The sequence below is a fragment of the Oncorhynchus keta genome, chromosome 12 (genome assembly GCF_023373465.1).
Source record: "Oncorhynchus keta strain PuntledgeMale-10-30-2019 chromosome 12, Oket_V2, whole genome shotgun sequence".
NCBI lineage: Eukaryota > Metazoa > Chordata > Actinopteri > Salmoniformes > Salmonidae > Oncorhynchus > Oncorhynchus keta.
The window spans coordinates 48,092,418-48,118,306 of NC_068432.1; the positions used below are offsets into that span (position 1 = coordinate 48,092,418).

Below are 25,889 nucleotides of genomic sequence, written 5' to 3' on the forward strand. Positions count from 1 at the left end.
TGGTTCCTGTTTCTCCCTGTTGGTTCCTGTTTCTCCCTGTTGGTTCCTGTTTCTCCCTGTTGGTTCCTGTTTCTCCCTGTTGGTTCCTGTTTGTCCCTGTTTTTCCCTGTTGGTTCCTGTTTCTCCCTCTTGGTTCCTGTTTCTCCCTGTTTCTCCCTGTTGGTTCCCGTTTCTCCCTGTTGGTTCCTGTTTGTCCCTGTTTTTCCCTGTTGGTTCCATGTTTCTCCCTGTTGGTCCCTGTTGGTTCCTGTTTTATCCCTGTTGGTTCCCGTTTCTCCCTGTTGGTTCCTGTTTGTCCCTGTTTTTCCCTGTTGGTTCCTGTTTCTCCCTGTTGGTCCCTGTTGGTTCCCGTTTCTCCCTGTTGGTTCCTGTTTGTCCCTGTTTTTCCCTGTTGGTTCCTGTTTCTCCCTGTTGGTCCCTGTTGGTTCCTGTTTCTCCCTGTTGGTTCCTGTTTCTCCCTATTTCTCCCTGTTTCTCCCTGTTTCTCCCTGTTGGTTCCCGTTTCTCCCTGTTGGTTCCTGTTTGTCCCTGTTTTTCCCTGTTGGTTCCTGTTTCTCCCTGTTGGTCCCTGTTGGTTCCTGTTTCTCCCTGTTGGTTCCTGTGTCTCCCTGTTGGTTCCTGTATCTCCCTGTTGGTTCCTGTTTCTCCCTGTTGGTTCCTGTTTCTCCCTGTTGGTTCCTGTTTGTCCCTGTTGGTTCCTGTTTGTCCCTGTTTTTCCCTGTTGGTTCCTGTTTCTCCCTGTTGGTTCCTGTTTCTCCCTGTTGGTTCCTGTTTCTCCCTGTTGGTTCCTGTTTCTCCCTGTTGGTTCCTGTTTGTCCCTGTTTTTGCCTGTTGGTTCCTGTTTCTCCCTGTTGGTTCCTGTTTCTCCCTGTTTCTCCCTGTTGGTTCCTGTTTCTCCCTGTTGGTTCCTGTTTCTCCCTGTTGGTTCCCGTTTCTCCCTGTTGGTTCCTGTTTTTCCCTGTTGGTTCCTGTTTCTCCCTGTTGGTTCCTGTTTCTCCCTGTTGGTCCCTGTTGGTTCCTGTGTGTCCCTGTTGGTTCCTGTTCTCCCTGTTGGTTCCTGTTTCTCCCTGTTGGTTCCTGTTTCTCCCTGTTGGTTCCTGTTTGTCCCTGTTGGCTCCTGTTTGTCCCTGTTTTTCCCTGTTGGTTCCTGTTTCTCCCTGTTGGTTCCTGTTTCTCCCTGTTGGTTCCTGTTTCTCCCTGTTGGTTCCTGTTTCTCCCTGTTGGTTCCTGTTTGTCCCTGTTTTTCCCTGTTGGTTCCTGTTTCTCCCTGTTGGTTCCTGTTTCTCCCTGTTTCTCCCTGTTGGTTCCTGTTGGTTCCTGTTTGTCCCTGTTTTCCCTGTTGGTTCCTGTTTCTCCCTGTTGGTTCCTGTTTCTCCCTGTTTCTCCCTGTTGGTTCCTGTTTCTCCCTGTTGGTTCCTGTTTCTCCCTGTTTCTCCCTGTTGGTTCCTGTTTCTCCCTGTTGGTTCCTGTTTCTCCCTGTTTCTCCCTGTTGGTTCCTGTTTCTCCCTGTTGGTTCCTGTTTCTCCCTGTTGGTTCCTGTTGGCCCCTGTGGCTTTAGGATCATATTGGTTTATTTAGTGATGGATTCAGGATCAGGAGGCTCCAGTTTCAAAACCAAGGGAATATATTTACTATTTGAGTGCATTGATACCTAACTAGATGGGTGTGTTTTGAATGATTGCCAGTGACATGTTTGGGTTACTGGGCTAAGGCTAAGCTAGATGTTGTGGTCATGCAGTGATGGTGTACGAGAGACCCACAAACACTTGCCTAATAACTCACTGCTGTGACATATGTGACCCCTCACCTGGATTCAGTCTTTGTAGCAACATTTGAAATTGTGTTTTTTACATTGGATAAAAGTAGAGACTGGTTTATTCAGCAAAATGTATCATACACAGCATTTGAGGAACAATGGAAAAGTAATTCTGCTTTGAAAGTTGATCAAGTTGTAAACTCACTTTTGAGGAAATGGCCTTTGTCTGTTTATGTATCTAGTGAAGAGCTCTTCTTATACTGCTTGGCTTCACAAGTATCATTGCACCTCAATACTACAGTCAGCATTAAACATTCTAACCACAGAAAGTTTTACATTCTAACATACCACTCTGTTCAGACTTTATGTTTCAGTTTTTATACATGGCAAATTATACAATCATTTACACCGCACATCTTCCATCTTACAATGAATATAAATCAGCCCATACATCATTCCTTTCATTTATGGCCATACTGCTCACAGCCAATCCTTTCAGATCTACAGGAGTGTTGTAGAGGAGGAGGGTCTAGGGGGTCCTGTCGTAGGGAGGAGGGGTCATGTCGTAGGGAGGAGGGTCTAGGGGTCATGTCGTAGGGAGGAGGGGTCATGTCGTAGAGGAGGATGGTCTAGAGGTCATGTCGTAGGGAGGAGGGTCTAGGGGTCATGTCGTAGGGAGGAGGGTCAAGTGGTTATGTCGTGGGAGGAGGGGTCATGTCGTAGGGAGGAGGGTCTAGGGGTCATGTCGTAGAGGAGGAGGGTCTAGAGGTCATGTCATAGAGGAGGAGGGTCTAGGGGTCATGTCGTAGAGGAGGAGGGTCTAGAGGTCATGTCGTAGAGGAGGCGGGTCTAGGTGTCATGTCGTAGAGGAGGAGGGTCTAAGGGTCATGTCGTAGAGGAGGAGGGTCTAGAGGTCATGTCGTAGAGGAGGAGGGTCTAGGGGTCATGTTGTAGAGGAGGAGGGTCTAGAGGTCATGTCGTAGAGGAGGAGGGTCTAGGGGTCATGTCGTAGAGGAGGAGGGTCTAGAGGTCATGTCGTAGAGGAGGAGGGTCTAGAGGTCATGTCGTAGAGGAGGAGGGTCTAGAGGTCATGTCGTAGAGGAGGAGGGTCTAGGGGTCATGTCGTAGAGGAGGAGGGTCTAGGGGTCATGTCGTAGAGGAGGAGGGTCTAAGGGTCATGTCGTAGAGGAGGAGGGTCTAAGGGTCATGTCGTACAGAGGAGGGTCTAGTGGTTATGTCGTGGGAGGAGGGGTCATGTCGTAGGGAGGAGGGTCTAGAGGTCATGTCGTAGAGGAGGAGGGTCTAGAGGTCATGTCGTAGAGGAGGAGGGTCTAGCGGTCATGGCGTACAGAGGAGGGTCTAGGGGTCATGTCCCAGAGGAGGAGGGTCGAGGGGGTTGTGTCCTTAAGTCTTACTGCCCCTGAGGAAGAGGTAAGGCTTCTCCACCAACACGGTCAGCACATAGCCAATCACCACCGTCAGAATCATGTGACCCAGGAACAGATAGAACTGAGGAGGAAGAAAACAAAGGAAAATAACACCATGTGATCATCCTCAGAAGAGCAGGAAAATGCATCTCCTTCAAGCATAATGTTCTATTATGATCTACAGTAGTAGAGGCCTGTCCTCGATCTGTTTGTGCGTTCTTGCCAACTCAAGTCACTGCCATACCAGAAATGTTTGGCATGATAACAACCATGGAAGAAGTTGGCAACGCAGCAGACACTTATCTGGGTCTAGGTTAACTACTGTGTGAAATACTTACAAAGTTCATGTCTGTGTAGTGTATAGGAGTCTCCTGTTTGCCGTTGTATAGTATAATAAGAACAGGATGGATCAGGTAGCAGGCAAAGCTGATGTTGGACAGAGGAACCCACAGACTTAGTGACAGGAGGTTATCAACAAACCCTGGAGAGAGAGAGAGGGACAGAATATACAGCATGTGAGAGAGACACTGGGTAGTTACTGGAGACTGGGTAGTTACTGGAGACTGGGTAGTTATTGGAGACTGGGGAGTTACTGGAGACTGGGGAGTTACTGGAGACTGGGGAGTTACTGGAGACTGGGTAGTTACTGGAGACTGGGTAGTTACTGGAGACTGGGTAGTTACTGGAGACTGGGTAGTTACTGGAGACTGGGTAGTTACTGGAGACTGGGGAGTTACTGGAGACTGGGGAGTTACTGGAGACTGGGGAGTTACTGGAGACTGGGGAGTTACTGGAGACTGGGGAGTTACTGGAGACTGGGGAGTTACTGGAGACTGGGTAGTTACTGGAGACTGGGTAGTTACTGGAGACTGGGTAGTTACTGGAGACTGGGTAGTTACTGAGACTGGGGAGTTACTGGAGACTGGGGAGTTACTGGAGACTGGGGAGTTACTGAAGACTGGGTAGTTACTGGAGACTGGGTAGTTACTGGAGACTGGGTAGTTACTGGAGACTGGGTAGTTACTGGAGACTGGGTAGTTACTGAAGACAGGGTAGTTACTGGAGACTGGGTAGTTACTGAAGACAGGGTAGTTACTGGAGACTGGGTAGTTACTGGAGACTGGGGAGTTACTGGAGACTGGGTAGTTACTGGAGACTGGGTAGTTACTGGAGACTGGGTAGTTACTGGAGACTGGGTAGTTACTGGAGACTGGGTAGTTACTGGAGACTGGGTAGTTACTGGAGACTGGGGAGTTACTGGAGACTGGGGAGTTACTGGAGACTGGGGAGTTACTGGAGACTGGGGAGTTACTGGAGACTGGGTAGTTACTGGAGACTGGGTAGTTACTGGAGACTGGGTAGTTACTGGAGACTGGGTAGTTACTGAAGACAGGGTAGTTACTGGAGACTGGGTAGTTACTGGAGACTGGGTAGTTACTGGAGACTGGGTAGTTACTGAAGACTGGGTAGTTACTGAAGACTGGGTAGTTACTGAAGACTGGGTAGTTACTGGAGACTGGGTAGTTACTGGAGACTGGGTAGTTACTGGAGACTGGGTAGTTACTGGAGACTGGGTAGTTACTGAAGACAGGGTTTTTTTTAAGGGCAGGAATGTTACCTGACCACATGAGGGAAAACTCTGATCCTTTGCTAAAGGATGTAACTAAGACTCTTACATAGAAAACGACGAGGGACCATCATTTTTACCGGTCAGATCAAATGGTCAGCAAAGACTCCTGGCCCTAGATCTGTTCACAATAGTATGTCTGGGACTTGTGGTAGGTGGGTTGTCATTGCTCAGGTCTCACCTCCATATCCCTCCTCACAGGCCAGTATGATCCAGGCCACGGCCAGGGCCCAGAGGGAGCGATGGATCCCCTGGTAGAGGGCGTGAGGCGCGGACGGCTGGGGTGGGACATCCCGGAGGACATAGGCCAATCCTACCAATATCGCCATGACTGACAGGCAGCAGAACCAACCTACTGCAGCCTGCCACTGAGTTGTTACACAGACACAGGAGAGGAGAGGAGATATGTTATTGAAACGAAACAGGGCTGTAGTTTTAAAAATAACACAGGTAGGTAAACGTTAATGCAAAAAAACAACACTTATATAGCATTAAAAGGTGGGGAAACCCTGTTCACAACATTTTAAAGGTAGGTAACTGAGTGTTAAGCAGTTAAAGATTATTCAGTTAATTCAAATTATTACCTGATGTTTTAAAAGGTGGCCTTTCTTAGTTGTCATGCTTATCCCTGCCAGGATCCCGATCAGGTAGGGCCCGTATCTGGTGTAGGGTTTATTGTAGTAATACTGGAAGTAGTTTTCATATTTTCTGGACCATATACAACATAAACGATAATGGCAGTGTTGGAACAGAATACATATTATACTGGACATTGTGGGTGATACATATCTGTAACAGTTGATCTGGTTTGAGTTGATATAATATGACATTTTCTTACAAATAATGTTTTAATGATTTATGTAGGTCTTGTAATGGGTCAATGAAAGCTTCATTATGCTTTTAGAATGATTAATTATTGTTAAAGTGTTATCACTTGATCTTACAGTGTGGTATTCTGGGTAATTTACAGTGTGGTATTCTGGTGAATTTATAATGTGGTAGTCTGGGTAATTTACAGTGTGGTATTCTGGTGAATTTATAATGTGGTAGTCTGGGTAACTTACAGTGTGGTATTCTGGTGAATTTATAATGTGGTAGTCTGGGTAACTTACAGTGTGGTAGTCTGGGTAATATACAGAGTGGTAGTCTGGGTCACGTACAATGTGGTATTCTGGGTAATTTACAGTGTGGTAGTCTGGGTAATGTACATTGTGGTAGTCTGGGTCACTTACAGTGTGGTATTCTGGGTAATTTACAGTGTGGTAGTCTGGGTAACTTACAGTGTGGTAGTCTGGGTAACGTACAATGTGGTATTCTGGGTAATGTACAGTGTGCTAGTCTGGGTAATGTACAGTGTGGTAGTCTGGGTAACTTACAGTGTGGTAGTCTGTGTAACGTACAATGTGGTATTCTGGGTAATTTACAGTGTGGTAGTCTGAGTAATTTACAGTGTGGTAGTCTGGGTAATGTACAGTGTGGTATTCTGGGTAACTTACAGTGTGGTATTCTGGGAGTGTGGTATTCTGGGTAATATACAGTGTGGTATTCTGGGTAATATACAGTGTGGTATTCTGGGTAATTTACAGTGTGGTAGTCTGGGTAATTTACAGTGGTATTCTGGGTAATATACAGTGTGGTATTCTGGGTAACTTACAGTGTGGTATTCTGGGTAATTTACAGTGTGGTAGTCTGGGTAATATACCGTGTGGTATTCTGGGTAATTTACAGTGTGGTAGTCTGGGTAATTTACAGTGTGGTATTCTGGGTAATATACAGTGTGGTATTCTGGGTAATATACAGTGTGGTATTCTGGGTAACTTACAGTGTGGTATTCTGGGTAATATACAGTGTGGTGTGGGGGCTGTGCTAGTGGTGTGGGGGCTGTGCTTTGGCAAAGTGGGTGGGGTTATATCCTTCCTGTTTGGCCCTGTCCGGGGGAGTCCTCGGATGGGGCCACAGTGTCTCCTGACCCCTCCTGTCTCAGCCTCCAGTATTTATGCTGCAGAAGTTTGTGTCGGGGGGCTAGGGTCAGTTTGTTATATCTGGAGTACTTCTCCTGTCCTATTCGGTGTACTGTGTGAATCTAAGTGTGCGTTCTCTAATTCTCTCCTTCTTTCTTTCTCTCTCTCGGAGGACCTGAGCCCTAGGACCATGCCCCAGGACTACCTGACATGATGGCTCCTTGCTGTCCCCAGTCCACCTGGCCATGCTGCTGCTCCAGTTTCAACTGACCTGAGCCCTAGGACCATGCCCCAGGACTACCTGACATGATGACTCCTTGCTGTCCCCAGTCCACCTGGCCATGCTGCTGCTCCAGTTTCAACTGTTCTGCCTTACTATTATTTGACCATGCTGGTCATTTATGAACATTTGAACATCTTGGCCATGTTCTGTTATAATCTCCACCCGGCACAGCCAGAAGAGGACTGGCCACCCCACATATGCTCTCTCTAATTCTCTCTTTCTTTCTCTCTCTCGGAGGACCTGAGCCCAAGGACCGTGCCCCAGGACGACCTGACATGATGACTCCTTGCTGTCCCCAGTCCACCTGACTGTGCTGCTGCTCCAGTTTCAACTGTTCTGCCTTGTTATTATTCGACCATGCTGGTCATTCATGAACATTTGAACATCTTGGCCATGTTCTGTTATAATCTCCACCCGGCACAGCCAGAAGAGGACTGGCCACCCCACATAGCCTGGTTCCTCTCTAGGTTTCTTCCTAGGTTTTGGCCTTTCTAGGGAGTTTTTCCTAGCCACCGTGCTTCTACACCTGCATTGCTTGCTGTTTGGGGTTTTAGGCTGGGTTTTTGTACAGCACTTTGAGATATCAGCTGATGTACGAAGGGCTATATAAATAAAATTTGATTGATTGATTGATTGTGGTAGACTGGGTAACTTACAGTGTGGTAGTCTGTGTAATTTACAGTGTGGTAGTCTGGGTAACTTACAGTGTGGTATTCTGGGTAATTTACAGTGTGGTAGTCTGGGTAACTTACAGTGTGGTAGTCTGGGTAATTTACAGTGTGGTAGTCTGTGTAATTTACAGTGTGGTAGTCTGTGTAACTTACAGTGTGGTATTCTGGGTAATTTACAGTGTGGTAGTCTGGGTAACTTACAGTGTGGTAGTCTGGGTAATTTACAGTGTGGTAGTCTGGGTAACTTACAGTGTGGTAGTCTGGGTAATTTACAGTGTGGTAGTCTGGGTAATTTACAGTGTGGTAGTCTGGGTAACTTACAGTGTGGTAGTCTGGGTAACTTACAGTGTGGTAGTCTGGGTAACTTACAGTGTGGTAGTCTGGGTAACTTACAGTGTGGTAGTCTGGGTAACTTACAGTGTGGTAGACTGGGTAACTTACAGTGTGGTAGTCTGTGTAATTTACAGTGTGGTAGTCTGGGTAATTTACAGTGTGGTATTCTGGGTAATTTACAGTGTGGTAGTCTGGGTAACTTACAGTGTGGTAGTCTGGGTAATTTACAGTGTGGTAGTCTGTGTAATTTACAGTGTGGTAGTCTGTGTAACTTAGTGTGGTATTCTGGGTAATTTACAGTGTGGTAGTCTGGGTAACTTACAGTGTGGTAGTCTGGGTAATTTACAGTGTGGTAGTCTGGGTAACTTACAGTGTGGTAGTCTGGGTAATTTACAGTGTGGTAGTCTGGGTAACTTACAGTGTGGTAGCCTGTGTAATTTACAGTGTGGTAGTCTGGGTAATTTACAGTGTGGTATTCTGGGTAATTTACAGTGTGGTAGTCTGGGTAACTTACAGTGTGGTAGTCTGGGTAATTTACAGTGTGGTAGTCTGTGTAATTTACAGTGTGGTAGTCTGTGTAACTTACAGTGTGGTATTCTGGGTAATTTACAGTGTGGTAGTCTGGGTAACTTACAGTGTGGTAGTCTGGGTAATTTACAGTGTGGTAGTCTGGGTAACTTACAGTGTGGTAGTCTGGGTAATTTACAGTGTGGTAGTCTGGGTAACTTACAGTGTGGTAGTCTGGGTAACTTACAGTGTGGTAGTCTGGGTAATTTACAGTGTGGTAGTCTGGGTAACTTACAGTGTGGTAGTCTGTGTAATTTACAGTGTGGTAGTCTGTGTAATTTACAGTGTGGTAGTCTGTGTAATTTACAGTGTGGTAGTCTGTGTAATTTACAGTGTGGTAGTCTGGGTAATTTACAGTGTGGTAGTCTGGGTAATTTACAGTGTGGTAGTCTGGGTAACTTACAGTGTGGTAGTCTGGGTAACTTACAGTGTGGTAGTCTGTGTAACTTACAGTGTGGTATTCTGGGTAATTTACAGTGTGGTAGTCTGGGTAACTTACAGTGTGGTAGTCTGGGTAATTTACAGTGTGGTAGTCTGGGTAACTTACAGTGTGGTAGTCTGGGTAATTTACAGTGTGGTAGTCTGGGTAATTTACAGTGTGGTATTCTGGGTAACTTACAGTGTGGTAGTCTGGGTAATTTACAGTGTGGTAGTCTGGGTAACTTACAGTGTGGTAGTCTGGGTAACTTACAGTGTGGTAGTCTGGGTAACTTACAGTGTGGTAGACTGGGTAACTTACAGTGTGGTAGTCTGTGTAATTTACAGTGTGGTAGTCTGGGTAACTTACAGTGTGGTAGTCTGGGTAATTTACAGTGTGGTAGTCTGGGTAACTTACAGTGTGGTAGTCTGTGTAACTTACAGTGTGGTATTCTGGGTAATTTACAGTGTGGTAGTCTGGGTAACTTACAGTGTGGTAGTCTGGGTAACTTACAGTGTGGTATTCTGGTGAATTTATAATGTGGTAGTCTGGGTAACTTACAGTGTGGTAGTCTGGGTAATATACAGTGTGGTAGTCTGGGTCACGTACAATGTGGTATTCTGGGTAATTTACAGTGTGGTAGTCTGGGTAATGTACATTGTGGTAGTCTGGGTCACTTACAGTGTGGTATTCTGGGTAATTTACAGTGTGGTAGTCTGGGTAACTTACAGTGTGGTAGTCTGGGTAACGTACAATGTGGTATTCTGGGTAATGTACAGTGTGCTAGTCTGGGTAATGTACAGTGTGGTAGTCTGGGTAACTTACAGTGTAGTAGTCTGTGTAACGTACAATGTGGTATTCTGGGTAATTTACAGTGTGGTAGTCTGAGTAATTTACAGTGTGGTAGTCTGGGTAATGTACAGTGTGGTATTCTGGGTAACTTACAGTGTGGTATTCTGGGAGTGTGGTATTCTGGGTAATATACAGTGTGGTATTCTGGGTAATTTACAGTGTGGTAGTCTGGGTAATTTACAGTGGTATTCTGGGTAATATACAGTGTGGTATTCTGGGTAATATACAGTGTGGTATTCTGGGTAACTTACAGTGTGGTATTCTGGGTAATTTACAGTGTGGTAGTCTGGGTAATATACCGTGTGGTATTCTGGGTAATTTACAGTGTGGTAGTCTGGGTAATTTACAGTGTGGTATTCTGGGTAATATACAGTGTGGTATTCTGGGTAATATACAGTGTGGTATTCTGGGTAACTTACAGTGTGGTATTCTGGGTAATATACAGTGTGGTGTGGGGGCTGTGCTAGTGGTGTGGGGGCTGTGCTTTGGCAAAGTGGGTGGGGTTATATCCTTCCTGTTTGGCCCTGTCCGGGGAGTCCTCGGATGGGGCCACAGTCTCCTGACCCCTCCTGTCTCAGCCTCCAGTATTTATGCTGCAGAAGTTTGTGTCGGGGGCTAGGGTCAGTTTGTTATATCTGGAGTACTTCTCCTGTCCTATTCGGTGTACTGTGTGAATCTAAGTGTGCGTTCTCTAATTCTCTCCTTCTTTCTTTCTCTCTCTCGGAGGACCTGAGCCCTAGGACCATGCCCCAGGACTACCTGACATGATGGCTCCTTGCTGTCCCCAGTCCACCTGGCCATGCTGCTGCTCCAGTTTCAACTGACCTGAGCCCTAGGACCATGCCCCAGGACTACCTGACATGATGACTCCTTGCTGTCCCCAGTCCACCTGGCCATGCTGCTGCTCCAGTTTCAACTGTTCTGCCTTACTATTATTTGACCATGCTGGTCATTTATGAACATTTGAACATCTTGGCCATGTTCTGTTATAATCTCCACCCGGCACAGCCAGAAGAGGACTGGCCACCCCACATATGCTCTCTCTAATTCTCTCTTTCTTTCTCTCTCTCGGAGGACCTGAGCCCAAGGACCGTGCCCCAGGACGACCTGACATGATGACTCCTTGCTGTCCCCAGTCCACCTGACTGTGCTGCTGCTCCAGTTTCAACTGTTCTGCCTTGTTATTATTCGACCATGCTGGTCATTCATGAACATTTGAACATCTTGGCCATGTTCTGTTATAATCTCCACCCGGCACAGCCAGAAGAGGACTGGCCACCCCACATAGCCTGGTTCCTCTCTAGGTTTCTTCCTAGGTTTTGGCCTTTCTAGGGAGTTTTTCCTAGCCACCGTGCTTCTACACCTGCATTGCTTGCTGTTTGGGGTTTTAGGCTGGGTTTTTGTACAGCACTTTGAGATATCAGCTGATGTACGAAGGGCTATATAAATAAAATTTGATTGATTGATTGATTGTGGTAGACTGGGTAACTTACAGTGTGGTAGTCTGTGTAATTTACAGTGTGGTAGTCTGGGTAACTTACAGTGTGGTATTCTGGGTAATTTACAGTGTGGTAGTCTGGGTAACTTACAGTGTGGTAGTCTGGGTAATTTACAGTGTGGTAGTCTGTGTAATTTACAGTGTGGTAGTCTGTGTAACTTACAGTGTGGTAGTCTGGGTAACTTACAGTGTGGTAGTCTGGGTAATTTACAGTGTGGTAGTCTGGGTAACTTACAGTGTGGTAGTCTGGGTAATTTACAGTGTGGTAGTCTGGGTAATTTACAGTGTGGTAGTCTGGGTAACTTACAGTGTGGTAGTCTGGGTAACTTACAGTGTGGTAGTCTGGGTAACTTACAGTGTGGTAGTCTGGGTAACTTACAGTGTGGTAGTCTGGGTAACTTACAGTGTGGTAGTCTGGGTAACTTACAGTGTGGTAGTCTGTGTAATTTACAGTGTGGTAGTCTGGGTAATTTACAGTGTGGTATTCTGGGTAATTTACAGTGTGGTAGTCTGGGTAACTTACAGTGTGGTAGTCTGGGTAATTTACAGTGTGGTAGTCTGTGTAATTTACAGTGTGGTAGTCTGTGTAACTTAGTGTGGTATTCTGGGTAATTTACAGTGTGGTAGTCTGGGTAACTTACAGTGTGGTAGTCTGGGTAATTTACAGTGTGGTAGTCTGGGTAACTTACAGTGTGGTAGTCTGGGTAATTTACAGTGTGGTAGTCTGGGTAACTTACAGTGTGGTAGTCTGTGTAATTTACAGTGTGGTAGTCTGGGTAATTTACAGTGTGGTATTCTGGGTAATTTACAGTGTGGTAGTCTGGGTAACTTACAGTGTGGTAGTCTGGGTAATTTACAGTGTGGTAGTCTGTGTAATTTACAGTGTGGTAGTCTGTGTAACTTACAGTGTGGTATTCTGGGTAATTTACAGTGTGGTAGTCTGGGTAACTTACAGTGTGGTAGTCTGGGTAATTTACAGTGTGGTAGTCTGGGTAACTTACAGTGTGGTAGTCTGGGTAATTTACAGTGTGGTAGTCTGGGTAACTTACAGTGTGGTAGTCTGGGTAACTTACAGTGTGGTAGTCTGGGTAACTTACAGTGTGGTAGTCTGTAACTTACAGTGTGGTAGTCTGGGTAATTTACAGTGTGGTAGTCTGGGTAATTTACAGTGTGGTAGTCTGTGTAATTTACAGTGTGGTAGTCTGTGTAATTTACAGTGTGGTAGTCTGGGTAATTTACAGTGTGGTAGTCTGGGTAATTTACAGTGTGGTAGTCTGGGTAACTTACAGTGTGGTAGTCTGGGTAACTTACAGTGTGGTAGTCTGTGTAACTTACAGTGTGGTATTCTGGGTAATTTACAGTGTGGTAGTCTGGGTAACTTACAGTGTGGTAGTCTGGGTAATTTACAGTGTGGTAGTCTGGGTAACTTACAGTGTGGTAGTCTGGGTAATTTACAGTGTGGTAGTCTGGGTAATTTACAGTGTGGTATTCTGGGTAACTTACAGTGTGGTAGTCTGGGTAACTTACAGTGTGGTAGTCTGGGTAACTTACAGTGTGGTAGTCTGGGTAACTTACAGTGTGGTAGTCTGGGTAACTTACAGTGTGGTAGACTGGGTAACTTACAGTGTGGTAGTCTGTGTAATTTACAGTGTGGTAGTCTGGGTAATTTACAGTGTGGTATTCTGGGTAATTTACAGTGTGGTAGTCTGGGTAACTTACAGTGTGGTAGTCTGGGTAATTTACAGTGTGGTAGTCTGTGTAATTTACAGTGTGGTAGTCTGTGTAACTTACAGTGTGGTATTCTGGGTAATTTACAGTGTGGTAGTCTGGGTAACTTACAGTGTGGTAGTCTGGGTAATTTACAGTGTGGTAGTCTGGGTAACTTACAGTGTGGTAGTCTGGGTAATTTACAGTGTGGTAGTCTGGGTAACTTACAGTGTGGTAGTCTGGGTAACTTACAGTGTGGTAGTCTGGGTAATTTACAGTGTGGTAGTCTGGGTAACTTACAGTGTGGTAGTCTGGGTAACTTACAGTGTGGTAGTCTGTGTAATTTACAGTGTGGTAGTCTGTGTAATTTACAGTGTGGTAGTCTGAGTAATTTACAGTGTGGTAGTCTGGGTAATTTACAGTGTGGTAGTCTGGGTAATTTACAGTGTGGTAGTCTGGGTAATTTACAGTGTGGTAGTCTGGGTAATTTACAGTGTGGTAGTCTGGGTAATTTACAGTGTGGTAGTCTGGGTAACTTACAGTGTGGTAGTCTGTGTAATTTACAGTGTGGTAGTCTGTGTAATTTACAGTGTGGTAGTCTGGGTAATTTACAGTGTGGTAGTCTGGGTAATTTACAGTGTGGTAGTCTGGGTAACTTACAGTGTGGTAGTCTGGGTAACTTACAGTGTGGTAGTCTGGGTAATTTACAGTGTGGTAGTCTGGGTAACTTACAGTGTGGTAGTCTGGGTAATTTACAGTGTGGTAGTCTGGGTAACTTACAGTGTGGTATTCTGGGTAACTTACAGTGTGGTAGTCTGGGTAATTTACAGTGTGGTAGTCTGGGTAACTTACAGTGTGGTATTCTGGGTAACTTACAGTGTGGTAGTCTGGGTAACTTACAGTGTGGTAGTCTGGGTAATATACAGTGTGGTAGTCTGGGTAATTTACAGTGTGGTATTCTGTGTAACTTACAGTGTGGTAGTCTGTGTAACTTACAGTGTGGTATTCTGGGTAATATACAGTGTGGTAGTCTGTGTAACTTACAGTGTGGTAGTCTGGGTAACTTACAGTGTGGTAGGCTGGGTAATATATAGTGTGGTAGTCTGGGTAACTTACAGTGTGGTAGGCTGGTGAACTGGGAGGTGCAGTAGGGCAGTGAGAACAGCGCTAGTCAGACTGGACAGAAACAGCAGAGCTGAAGCCACACCAACCAGAACTCCTTTGTTCCTGAAAGACAACAGAGAGAAGAACATTTATTGAGAAAGAAATATAATGATCATTAGACAGTAGTTTAGGAATTGTTAGTTAGATTACTTATTGGTTATTACTGCATTGTCGGAACTAGAAGCACAAGCATTTCGCTACACTCGCATTAACATCTGCTAACCATGTGTATGTGACAAATAAAATTTGATTTGACTGATTTGAGAATAGCCATTTTGCATTGTGAATGACTTACAGCCTATAGAGGTAGATGAGCAGGGGGGTTGTTGCATAGAACTGGAAATCCAGGGACAGATACCAGGTCCATGGAGCACACTGTAGAGACAGATGACCTCTGCATTATCTCAGTCATAACCAACAGTCATAGATAATGACAGATGACCTCTGCATTATCTCAGTCATAACCAACAGTCATAGATAATGACAGATGACCTCTGCATTATCTCAGTCATAACCAACAGTCATAGATAATGACAGATTACCTCTACATTATCTCAGTCATAACCAACAGTCATAGATAATGACAGATGACCTCTGCATTATCTCAGTCATAACCAACAGTCATAGATAATGACAGATGACCTCTGCATTATCTCAGTCATAACCAACAGTCATAGATAATGACAGGTGACCTCTGCATTATCTCAGTCATAACCAACAGTCATAGATAATGACAGATTACCTCTACATTATCTCAGTCATAACCAACAGTCATAGATAATGACAGATGATCTCTGCATTATCTCAGTCATAACCAACAGTCATAGATAATGACAGATGACCTCTGCATTATCTCAGTCATAACCAACAGTCATAGATAATGACAGATGATCTCTGCATTATCTCAGTCATAACCAACAGTCATAGATAATGACAGATTACCTCTACATTATCTCAGTCATAACCAACAGTCATAGATAATGACAGATGATCTCTGCATTATCTCAGTCATAACCAACAGTCATAGATAATGACAGATGACCTCTACAGTATCTCAGCCAAACCCAACAGTCATAGATAATGACAGATTACCTCTACATTATCTCAGTCATAACCAACAGTCATAGATAATGACAGATGCCCTCTGCATTATCTCAGTCATAACCAACAGTCATAGATAATGAGAGATGACCTCAACAGTATCTCAGCCAAACCCAACAGTCATAGATAATGACAGATTACCTCTACATTATCTCAGTCAAAACCAACAGTCATAGATAATGACAGATTACCCTCTACATTATCACAGTCATAACCAACCGTCGTAGATAATGACAGATTACCACTACATTATCTCAGTCAAAACCAACAGTCATCTTTAAAAATATATATTGTTTTACATATTGTTTTTACACTGTCTGTGTGTGTGTTTGTCCTGTCTGAAGCACCCTGTCAGCCTTGAACGAATTGCCCCTCTGGGATTAATACAGTTGCATTGTATTGTAGTGGCTACTACCAGTCCAAACATTTCAGTGTAGTACTACTACTGCTAAAGCAATTACAGTTACAGGTTACCTAAAAGGCTCACTATGTCAGTGATGGTGAAGAGGTTGTTGACCAGTAGTAAGCTAGGGTTAGGGTTAAGGTTAGGTTAGGGGTTAGAGTAGTGGTTAGGGTCAGGGGTCATTCTCACTATGTCAAATGGTGGTGAAGAGGTTGTTGACCAGTAGTAAGCTAGGGTTAGGGTTAAGGTTAGGTTAGGGGTTAGAGTAGTGTTTAGGGTCAGGGTCAGGGGTCATTCTCACTATGTCAAATGGTGGTGAAGAGGTTGTTGACCAGTAGTAAGCTAGGGTTAGGGTTAAGGTTAGGTTAGGGGTTAGAGTAGTGGTTAGGTTAGTGGTTAGGTTTAGTGTAGTGGTTAGGGTCAGGGGTCGGGGTCATTCTCACTATGTCAGTGATGGTGAAGAGTTTGTTGACCAGTAGTAAGCTAGGGTTAGGGTTAAGGTTAGGTTAGGGGTTAGAGTAGTGGTTAGGTTAGGGGTTAGGTTTAGTGTAGTGGTTAGGGTCAGGGGTCGGGGTCATTCTCACTATGTCAGTGATGGTGAAGAGTTTGTTGACCAGTAGTAAGCTAGGGTTAGGGTTAAGGTTAGGTTAGGGGTTAGAGTAGTGGTTAGGTTAGGGGTTAGGTTTAGTGTAGTGGTTAGGGTCAGGGGTCGGGGTCATTCTCACTATGTCAGTGATGGTGAAGAGGTTGTTGACCAGTAGCAGGTTGGACCACCAGTACTTTTTACAGTTGATGATCTCATCCTCGGCGATGAACCAGAATGCACCTCTCTGGACCACGGAGAAGAGGCCGATAGCGAGACACACGATGAAGAGGTGCAGTGGCTGGACTCTGGGAGGGAGGGCAGGACAATAACAAATCAACAATGATCAGTAAAGAAGAAGAGCACAAAACATACAACAGATTGGTGTTGTGGTTCTATAAACAGAATGTAATGATTTCAGTGATCCAGGTCACCCTTACACATAGCATTCATGGTCTCTCCTGGTTAAATAAAAGTTGAGGACTGATGGAGATACCTTTTAAACCTCTTGAAGAGGAAGTTGGCGATCAGACCTGGACTCAGTTTGTCCTCCGCTCTCTGAATGGACCCCAGCAGGGATCTTGCACTCAAAAGACCTCTGGGACACGGACCAGACAGGTGCAGATCAGTGATTACTTCAAGGAAGATGAGGAAGGAAGGATGCATATATGCAGTACATTCTTAGAAAAAAGGGTTCTTCATCTTTCCCCATAGGAGAATCCTTTTTGGTTCCAGGTAGAACCATTTTGGTTTCCATGTAGAACCCTCTTTAGAAAGGGTTCTACATGGAACACAAAAGGGTTCTTTCTACCTGCAACCAAAAAGTGTTCTTCAAAATGTTCTCCTATGGGGACAGCCGAGGAACCCTTTAAGGTCCTAGATAGAACAAAAATGTGCTACGGGTGGAGTTGAACTGGGCGGTGTTCTCACCCTAGGAGCAGAAAGGTATCCACAGCCAGATAAACAGGTCCACTGAAGCCAAACACATGCAGAGGGTTTTTCTCCACTGTCCCTTTCCATCTCTTTTCATTATCTGTAATCAGTTCATTGCATATCTGTAAACAGCTGATATTGATATCCAATTCATTCATCAAGTATTGTAGATAGATATCATTTTTTACGGTATTTACTATCCTATCAAACAAGCATTTCGCTACACTCGCATTAACATCTGCTAACCATGTGTATGTGACAAATAAAATTGGATTTGATTTGAAAAAAATCTAAAAAAATCAAACACTGAGTCTGAAATAGCCGCCTGTCCCTTTTAAAAGCTGGGCATCGGCACATATTTCAGTAAATAAACGCCTGTTTCAAATAAATGGAGGATCTAAATAAATGGTTTATGAGGTTACCATGGACACTACTCTGATATTCCCCGCAAAAGCCGACTCCGGGTGTCCAGCAAGATGATCAGGGTGAAAGAAAATTAGATCTATGCCACCGTGAGTGACAGTGGGGCCTCTGACTTCGCTGCTAGTGCAGGCTGGCTTGACAAATTCCTAGAGCGCAATGGCTTTTCCTTAAGCACAATGGGTTCAAATTGAAACATGTCTCTAATAAGCGGCAGTTGTGTTCATTGATTGAAGCAAATAAAAGTCTGGGCTGTTAATTTAAGTTCTAAGGTAGACAGCAGTGTAATGAACCTTGCCTAGGTAAGCCTGTTACCATCCATCCCAAAGGGGCTAACCCTTATTGGAACAGTGGTTGGCAGGTCTGCCTACAAGCTGGGAGACGTGGGTTTGAGATCTGCAAGGGGTGTTTTACACTGTGGCCATTCGCAAGAATTCGCTACAGTACAGAGAATGAGAATTTCCTCTGAGACATACCTAGGTTGTTCCAGGCGCTGAGCTGGACAGTGTGTCCACAGATTATCCATAGAAGGCTAAAGATGCGGATTCCATTCAGGGAGGAGTAGCCTCCACCTGGGCTAGCTGTAGAGAGGACCTCCTGGCTGCAGGCCTGGAAGGAGAAGGCCTGGAGCCACGAGTACATACAACCTGTCGGCAGGCAGCAGGAGTGTGGGTTAGTTAGTTAGGAATGATGCACCAAATCAACCCAGTGTACAGTTTTTTTTGTTGATGTATGCAATGACACTTTTTCACCTGCAATAAAACATATTTTTTTCTGAGATCAAAGTTCAGGAAACTATAAAGAGCTCCAGTAATGAATAAATGTGAATAATATATCCCAGACAAAGCGTCAGTAGTCCAGTGTGTTTGTAGATTTGCGGTGCAGACTATTCTAAAACATGTTGTACTTGCTCTTCTTACTGCCCCCCTCCTTCACTTCCTCCTCCTCTACTTCCTCCTCTGTGTAGTGCTCCATCTGACTGTCCAGTTGTCCAGAGCAGCTGTTGTTACTGGCTCTAACACTGGACGTGCCGTTAGACATCAGCGTCCCGTAGAGGTTTGGGTCCCTGGTTTTCAGAGAAGAAGACTCCACTCCAGGGCCGACCTCTCTGTTTCTCTGCCATCTCACTATGGCCACGAACAGGGTTGCAGTCAAGGGGACGGCCACCAACGCACAACACACAAACCTGACGGACGGATGGGGACAGAGTCAGACATCCCAAATCACTTTCTTGGACTTTGGATTGATTTTTTTTTTAACTATCTGGGGATGTTAGTTAGATCCTCAGAATTAAATCATTTTTGTAAGTATTCCATCTACACAGATTCAATATGGTTGGGGTCAGAGTTATGACGTACAGGCAGGTGACAACAGTGTCATGACTACACATGAGGATCCAAAGGCTCAGATCAGCTTGGCATGGTTGACAAATAACCAGGCCCTCTCTCACCCACAGAAGAGGGGAGGGGGGGATGTGCCGCTTTTTTGACACCTCACATTTTAAGCAGCAGAACTCTCTCTCTACCCAGAAAAGTAACATATATTTTGTGATGTCATTTTTTTTTTTATACATATGGTATAACGAAAATACTGTAACTTGAAATGTATGCACTTTGTATTTGTCAGGTTTTCATCTTAAATGTTGTGGTGGTGAGACATGAACAATTATGAAAATATTTTTGTTAAGATAGGAATGCAGTTTTTGTTTTCTAACGAGATCATAGTTGTGATGATACTTTGCACCAGTAAGTAGCCTAGCCACCAAGGGAGCTCAGAGATCGTGTCAGGATGATGGAATTTCCCTTTTACCAGAGTGCATAAAGGCTTGGAAGAGAAATTAACATCAGACCAGAAAGACGTGAGACCGCGGTCCACACGTTTGAAATGCTTAGAAATGAACCTCAACACGAGATGAAGAAGATCAACTCACAGGACACTGCCGGTCTGCAGCTGCGCATGTAAAGTGGTTAAATTCTGACTATTAACATGAGCTAAGAACAAGTTCTGAACAAAGACACCACCGGTGACCGGACAACTAAAATGAAGGACATTGAGACCTCTGGTTGACAATAAGAGCCTTATAAGTGAGCTGAGTGAATACAGAGACAAGTAACCCCTTTCAAGAAAGGTTGGTTTCACCAGAGCAAGACGACAAACGACGGCATTCACACATAAATACATTAATGATTTCTTACTCCAAACGGGTGGTGGTTCAAGGTATTAGGATTACTTTGAGGGTAGTTTCCAAATCTCTCTCTCTCTCTGTCTCTCTCTCAATTCAATTCAATTCAAGGGCTTTATTGGCATGGGAAACATGTGTTAACATTGCCAAAGCAAGTGAGGTAGACAACATACAAAGTGAATATATAAAGTGAAAAACAACAAAAATTTACAGTAAACATTACACATACAACAGTTTCAAAACAGTAAAGACATTACAAATGTCATATTATATATATATATACAATGTACAAATAGTTAAAGGACACAAGATAAAATAAATAAGCATAAATATGGGTTGTATTTACAATGGTGTTTGTTCTTCACTGGTTGCCCTTTTCTCGTGGCAACAGGTCACAAATCTTGCTGCTGTGATGCACACTGTGGAATTTCACCCAGTAGATATGGGAGTTTATCAAAATTTGATTTTTAAAAAAATTCTTTGTGGATCTGTGTGATCTGAGGGAAATATGTCTCTCTAATATGGTCATATATTGGGCAGGAGGTTAGGAAGTGCAGCTCAGTTTCCCCCTCATTTTGTGGGCAGTGAGCACATAGCCTGTCTTCTCTTGAGAGCCATGTCTGCCTACGGCGGCCTTTCTCAATAGCAAGGCTATGCTCACTGAGTCTGTACATAGTCAAAGCTTTCCTTAATTTTGGGTCAGTCACAGTGGTCAGGTATTCTGCCGCTGTGTACTCTCTGTGTAGGGCCAAATAGCATTCTAGTTTGCTCTGTTTTTTTTGTTAATTCTTTCCAATGTGTTAAGTAATTATCTTTTTGTTTTCTCATGATTTGCTTGGGTCTAATTGTGCTGTTGTCCTGGGGCTCTGTAGGGTGTGTTTGTGTTTGTGAACAGAGCCCCAGGACCAGCTTGCTTAGGGGACTCTTCTCCAGGTTCATCTCTCTGTAGGTGATGGCTTTGTTATGGAAGGTTTGTGAATCGCTTCCTTTTAGGTGGTTGTAGAATTTAATGCCTCTTTTCTGGATTTTGATAATTAGTGGGTATCGGCCTAATTCTGCTCTGCATGCATTATTTGGTGTTTTACGTTGTACACGGAGGATATTTTTGCAGAATTCTGCGTGCAGAGTCTCAATTTGGTGTTTGTCCCATTTTGTGAAGTCTTGGTTGGTGAGCGGACCCCAGACCTCACAACCATAAAGGGCAATGGGCTCTATGACTGATTCAAGTATTTTTAGCCAAATCCTAATTGGTATGTTGAAATTTATGTTTCTTTTGATGGCATAGAATGCCCTTCTTGCCTTGTCTCTCAGATCGTTCACAGCTTTGTGGAAGTTACCTGTGGCGCTGATGTTTAGGCCAAGGTATGTATAGTCTCTCTCTCTCTCTCTCTCTCTCTCTCTCTCTCTCTCTCTCTCTCTCATATCTATGTTTTAACAAGCTGTCATATCTTGTCAGTCCACTAGGGACCTTTGTCTCATGTAAGTGTATGTTTATTCTGTATTATTATTTAGTTAGCTAGTAAATAAATAGTTAAACCAATTTGTGTGGTACGGCTGGGGTTTTTGCAGATCCAAGAAGTTTGCGATCGTTCAGATTATGAGACTGAGGTAATGATTAATAAATTACTGTTATCAATATGTAATTTATAGATTGTCTGGAGTTTAATGAGAGATGGTAACTCGTCAAAGAACTTATTCCGTGGTGCCCCAAATCCTAATGAGTTAATTGTTACATTATTCATTTAATTGGGTAACAATTAAACATAGTTAGTGGATTGAATAAATAACAGTCATCAGATTAATGAAAGTAAAGTCACGACAACAGACAGGTCTGGAGCACCAGTATGAGTTAGACACAGGGCTCAGTGGTTAGGGTGAACTGTACTCACAGGCAGGTGATAGCAGACAGGTCTGGAGCACCAGTATGAGACAGACACTGGGTCATGAACAGGCCCTGAGTGGACTGGGCCAGTAAGGTGGACGGTACTGGAGGGATCAGGGAGGTCCTGGCCTGCTGGAAGGTCTCTGGGGACACAGACACAATGGGTGCCAGTCATAATAACAACATAATACATGCTTATAACTGTTTATAAATGCTTTATGGATAATTATAAATGTTATTCATGCTATTGCAGACAAAGCTACTGACCGTAAACAACTAGTGTCTGAACCTCTTCTTCCACACAGGAATCAGGAACACATATTCCAACAAAGTATTGGATTGGGTCCTGTGTCAGAACAACATTATAGTACCGTAATTCATTTATCTGAATGTACATACTGTAGTTAGAATCAAATAGAATACAATAACATATGATATACTTAAATACTACAGTAGAGAGTTGTAGCAGTGTGACTATATATATAAAAAGAAGGGTTTCTTTCCTCACTTGTTTGAGGAAGACCTGGCAGTACTGTCCAGTAAAGGAGGGTCCCTGGACAGACAGACACTCCTGGAGAGACCCAGGCCTGTTCACGTTGCCCCCCACCACATCACTACCCATCTTCCCAAAGGCATCATACACTAGATGGACACAAAACATACACATAATCAATGAGTGATTGCTACGCTAAGCTATGAGATATCTTTTGAAATGTTTTGAAAATGGTGTTTTAAAACTAATGCAGTCATGTCTCTGACAATACATGTTGTTATAGAAATAAATAACTATTAATGTAATTAACATTAAAAAAAGGTTTGCCCCAAAAATATTTGTTGTAAGTAACGAGACCCTGAGAATTACAGAGAAATCTGAGAAGGATCGTATTAAGCCCCCTGATAAACTTCAGACAAGTGAAAACATAGCAAATAGTCAGTCCTATCTTTCTTCAATCACATTTTATTTTAAATGTGACCTTTATTTAAGTCAGTTAAGAACAAATTGTTATTTACAATTGACGGCCTACCAGGGAATAGTGGGTTAACTGCCTTGTTCAGGGGAAGAACAACAGATTTTTACCAGAATTTGATCCAGCAACCTCTCGGTTACTGGCCCAGGTGCTCTAACCACTAGGCTACCTGCCGCCTCTACACTCTAACCACTAGGCTACCTGCCGCCTCTTCACTCTAACCACTAGGCTACCTGCCGCCTCTACACTCTAACCACTAGGCTACCTGCCGCCTCTTCACTCTAACCACTAGGCTACATGCCGCCTCTTCACTCTAACCACTAGGCTACCTGCCGCCTCTACACTCTAACCACTAGGCTACCTGCCGCCTCTACACTCTAACCACTAGGCTTCCTGCCGCCGCTACACTCTAACCACTAGGCTACCTGCCGCCTCTACACTCTAACCACTAGGCTACCTGCCGCCTCTACACTCTAACCACTAGGCTACCTGCCGCCTCTACACTCTAACCACTAGGCTACCTGCCGCCTCCACACTCTAACCACTAGGCTACCTGCCGCCTCTACACTCTAACCACTAGGCTACCTGCCGCCTCTACACTCTAACCACTAGGCTACCTGCCTCCTCCACACTCTAACCACTAGGCTACCTGCCTCCTCCACACTCTAACCACTAGGCTACCCTGCCGCCTCTACACTCTAACCACTAGGCTACCTGCCTCCTCCACACTCTAACCACGAGGCTACCTGCCGCCTCTACACTCTAACCACTAGGCTACCTGCCGCCTCTACACTCTAACCACTAGGCTACCTGCCTCCTCTACACTCTAACCACTAGGCTACCTGCCTCCTCCACACTCTAACCACGAGGCTACCTGCCGCCTCTACACTCTAACCACTAGGCTACCTGCCGCCTCTACACTCTAACCACTAGGCTACCTGCCACCTCTACACTCTAACCACTAGGCTACCTGCCGCCTCTACACTCTAACCACTAGGCTACCCTGCCGCCTCTACACTCTAACCACTAGGCTACCCTGCCGCCGCCTACACTCTAACCACTAGGCTACCTGCCGCCTCCACACTCTAACCACTAGGCTACCTGCCGCCTCTACACTCTAACCACTAGGCTACCTGCCGCCTCCACACTCTAACCACTAGGCTACCTGCCGCCTCCACACTCTAACCACTAGGCTACCCTGCCGCCTCTACACCTAACCACTAGGCTACCTGCCTCCTCCACACCCTAACCACGAGGCTACCTGCCGCCTCTACACTCTAACCACGAGGCTACCTGCCGCCTCTACTCTAACCACTAGGCTACCTGCCGCCTCTACACTCTAACCACTAGGCTACCTGCCGCCTCCACACTCTAACCACTAGGCTACCTGCCGCCTCCACACTCTAACCACTAGGCTACCTGCCGCCTCTACACTCTAACCACTAGGCTACCTGCCGCCTCTACACTCTAACCACTAGGCTACCTGCCGCCTCTACACTCTAACCACTAGGCTACCTGCCGCCCCACATGTCAACAATAAGAATTTAATTTAAACATATATATTTTTTTAAATAGAGGTCAAGTACTCACTTAAAGCAGCATATTCACTGGGCAGGTCCTTGTTTAGCTCTGAGAGAAAAGTCTTGGTGTCCTGCGTGCATTTCTCAGAGACATTCATGGAATATACTGCTAAAGAACACAACGTTAAGCAGTGGACCAAACCACAAGCCCTCCACAGTAGCACCATCTTGGGGAGGATAGCATCCTTCCATTTCGTGACTAGGACCTTTAAATAATGTTAAGAAGAGTCACATGGTCACAGTGGAAGTGATGATGACTTCCTGTTAGGTAATCTGTAGCTTGACCAATCAGTGTGGTAATTGGTGGCTTCACACATGGATGTGAGTGACCAGTCCCCTGGCACTCTAAACCAGCTGTCAATGGCTTTTGATCCAACAGGTACATGTAATGGTTCTTTCATCACAATTATCATTCATTCAAACGTTCATTCATGAAGCAATAACGATCTTCTCTCATAATATTGATTGATTAGTGAGGCCATACAGGCTTGAATTCAAATGTTACGGTGTCACTAAGTTGTCAGTCTAATCCAATCTAATTGAAATTCAAATCCCATGAAGACCAACTACGCATTTTGGACAGGAAATTAGTACATCATGTGTGTTGAAGGTCAAATGTGACTCATAACATGGATGTAGTTGGCAGTTAAGAAGTCTGTAAACTGCTTGCTTGACGTCAACACATGTATCACTGCGTGTCCTAATGACACCCTTGGATGGGATTAACGTACACCATACAGCCTTGAAGCAAAGAGAGAGGAGAGAAAGAGACCATAGCAGGGAAGAGACAGTCTGTAGTAGGGAAGAGAAAGGAGAGACAGTCTGTAGCAGGGAAGAGAAGGGAGAGACAGTCTGAAGCAGGGAAGAGAAGGGAGAGGCAGTCTGTAGCAGGGAAGAGAAAGGAGAGACAGTCTGTAGCAGGGAAGAGAAAGGAGAGACAGTCTGTAGCAGGGAAGAGAAAGGAGAGACAGTCTGTAGCAGGGAAGAGAAAGGAGAGACAGTCTGTAGCAGGGAAGAGAAAGGAGAGACAGTAGCAGGGAAGAGAAAGGAGAGACAGTCTGTAGTAGGGAAGAGAAAGGAGAGACAGTCTGTAGTAGGGAAGAGAAAGGAGAGACAGTCTGTAGTAGGGTAGAGAAAGGAGAGACAGTAGCAGGGAAGAGAAAGGAGAGACAGTAGCAGGGAAGAGAAAGGAGAGAGTCAGTAGCAGGGAAGAGAAAGGAGAGACAGTCTGTAGCAGGGAAGAGAAAGGAGAGACAGTAGCAGGGAAGGAGGAGAGACAGTAAGGGAAGAGAAAGGAGAGACAGTCTGTAGTAGGGAAGAGAAAGGAGAGACAGTCTGTAGTAGGGAAGAGAAAGGAGAGACAGTCTGTAGTAGGGTAGAGAAAGGAGAGACAGTAGCAGGGAAGAGAAAGGAGAGACAGTAGCAGGGAAGAGAAAGGAGAGAGTCAGTAGCAGGGAAGAGAAAGGAGAGACAGTCTGTCGTAGGGAAGAGAAAGGAGAGACAGTAGCAGGGAAGAGAAAGGAGAGACAGTCAGTAGCAGGGAAGAGAAAGGAGAGACAGTCTGTCATAGGGA

The 25,889-nt window shown here is 44.8% G+C and overlaps 1 protein-coding gene across 2 annotated transcripts; it reads right to left on the minus strand.

The window, feature by feature from the left end:
• Window positions 1–1,857: 1,857 nt before the first annotated feature.
• On the minus strand, window positions 1,858–24,511 carry oacyl (O-acyltransferase like). Of its 2 annotated transcripts, none has more exons than XM_052458535.1 (15): window positions 24,327–24,511; window positions 22,277–22,410; window positions 22,036–22,114; window positions 21,776–21,911; window positions 18,625–18,890; window positions 18,181–18,351; window positions 17,282–17,384; window positions 16,848–16,949; window positions 16,494–16,659; window positions 14,560–14,639; window positions 14,217–14,327; window positions 5,395–5,518; window positions 4,992–5,178; window positions 3,522–3,664; window positions 1,858–3,265 (listed from the first exon to the last, which is right to left on the minus strand). In XM_052458535.1, the coding sequence occupies exons 1-15, from the start codon at window positions 24,481–24,483 to the stop codon at window positions 3,161–3,163; spliced, it is 2,064 nt and encodes a 687-aa protein (XP_052314495.1). In that variant the 5' UTR covers window positions 24,484–24,511; the 3' UTR covers window positions 1,858–3,160. The 2 variants fall into 2 exon arrangements, with proteins under 2 accessions (XP_052314495.1, XP_052314494.1); XM_052458534.1 differs by having other exon boundaries at window positions 18,616–18,890.
• Between the last annotated feature and the right edge of the window lie 1,378 nt (window positions 24,512–25,889).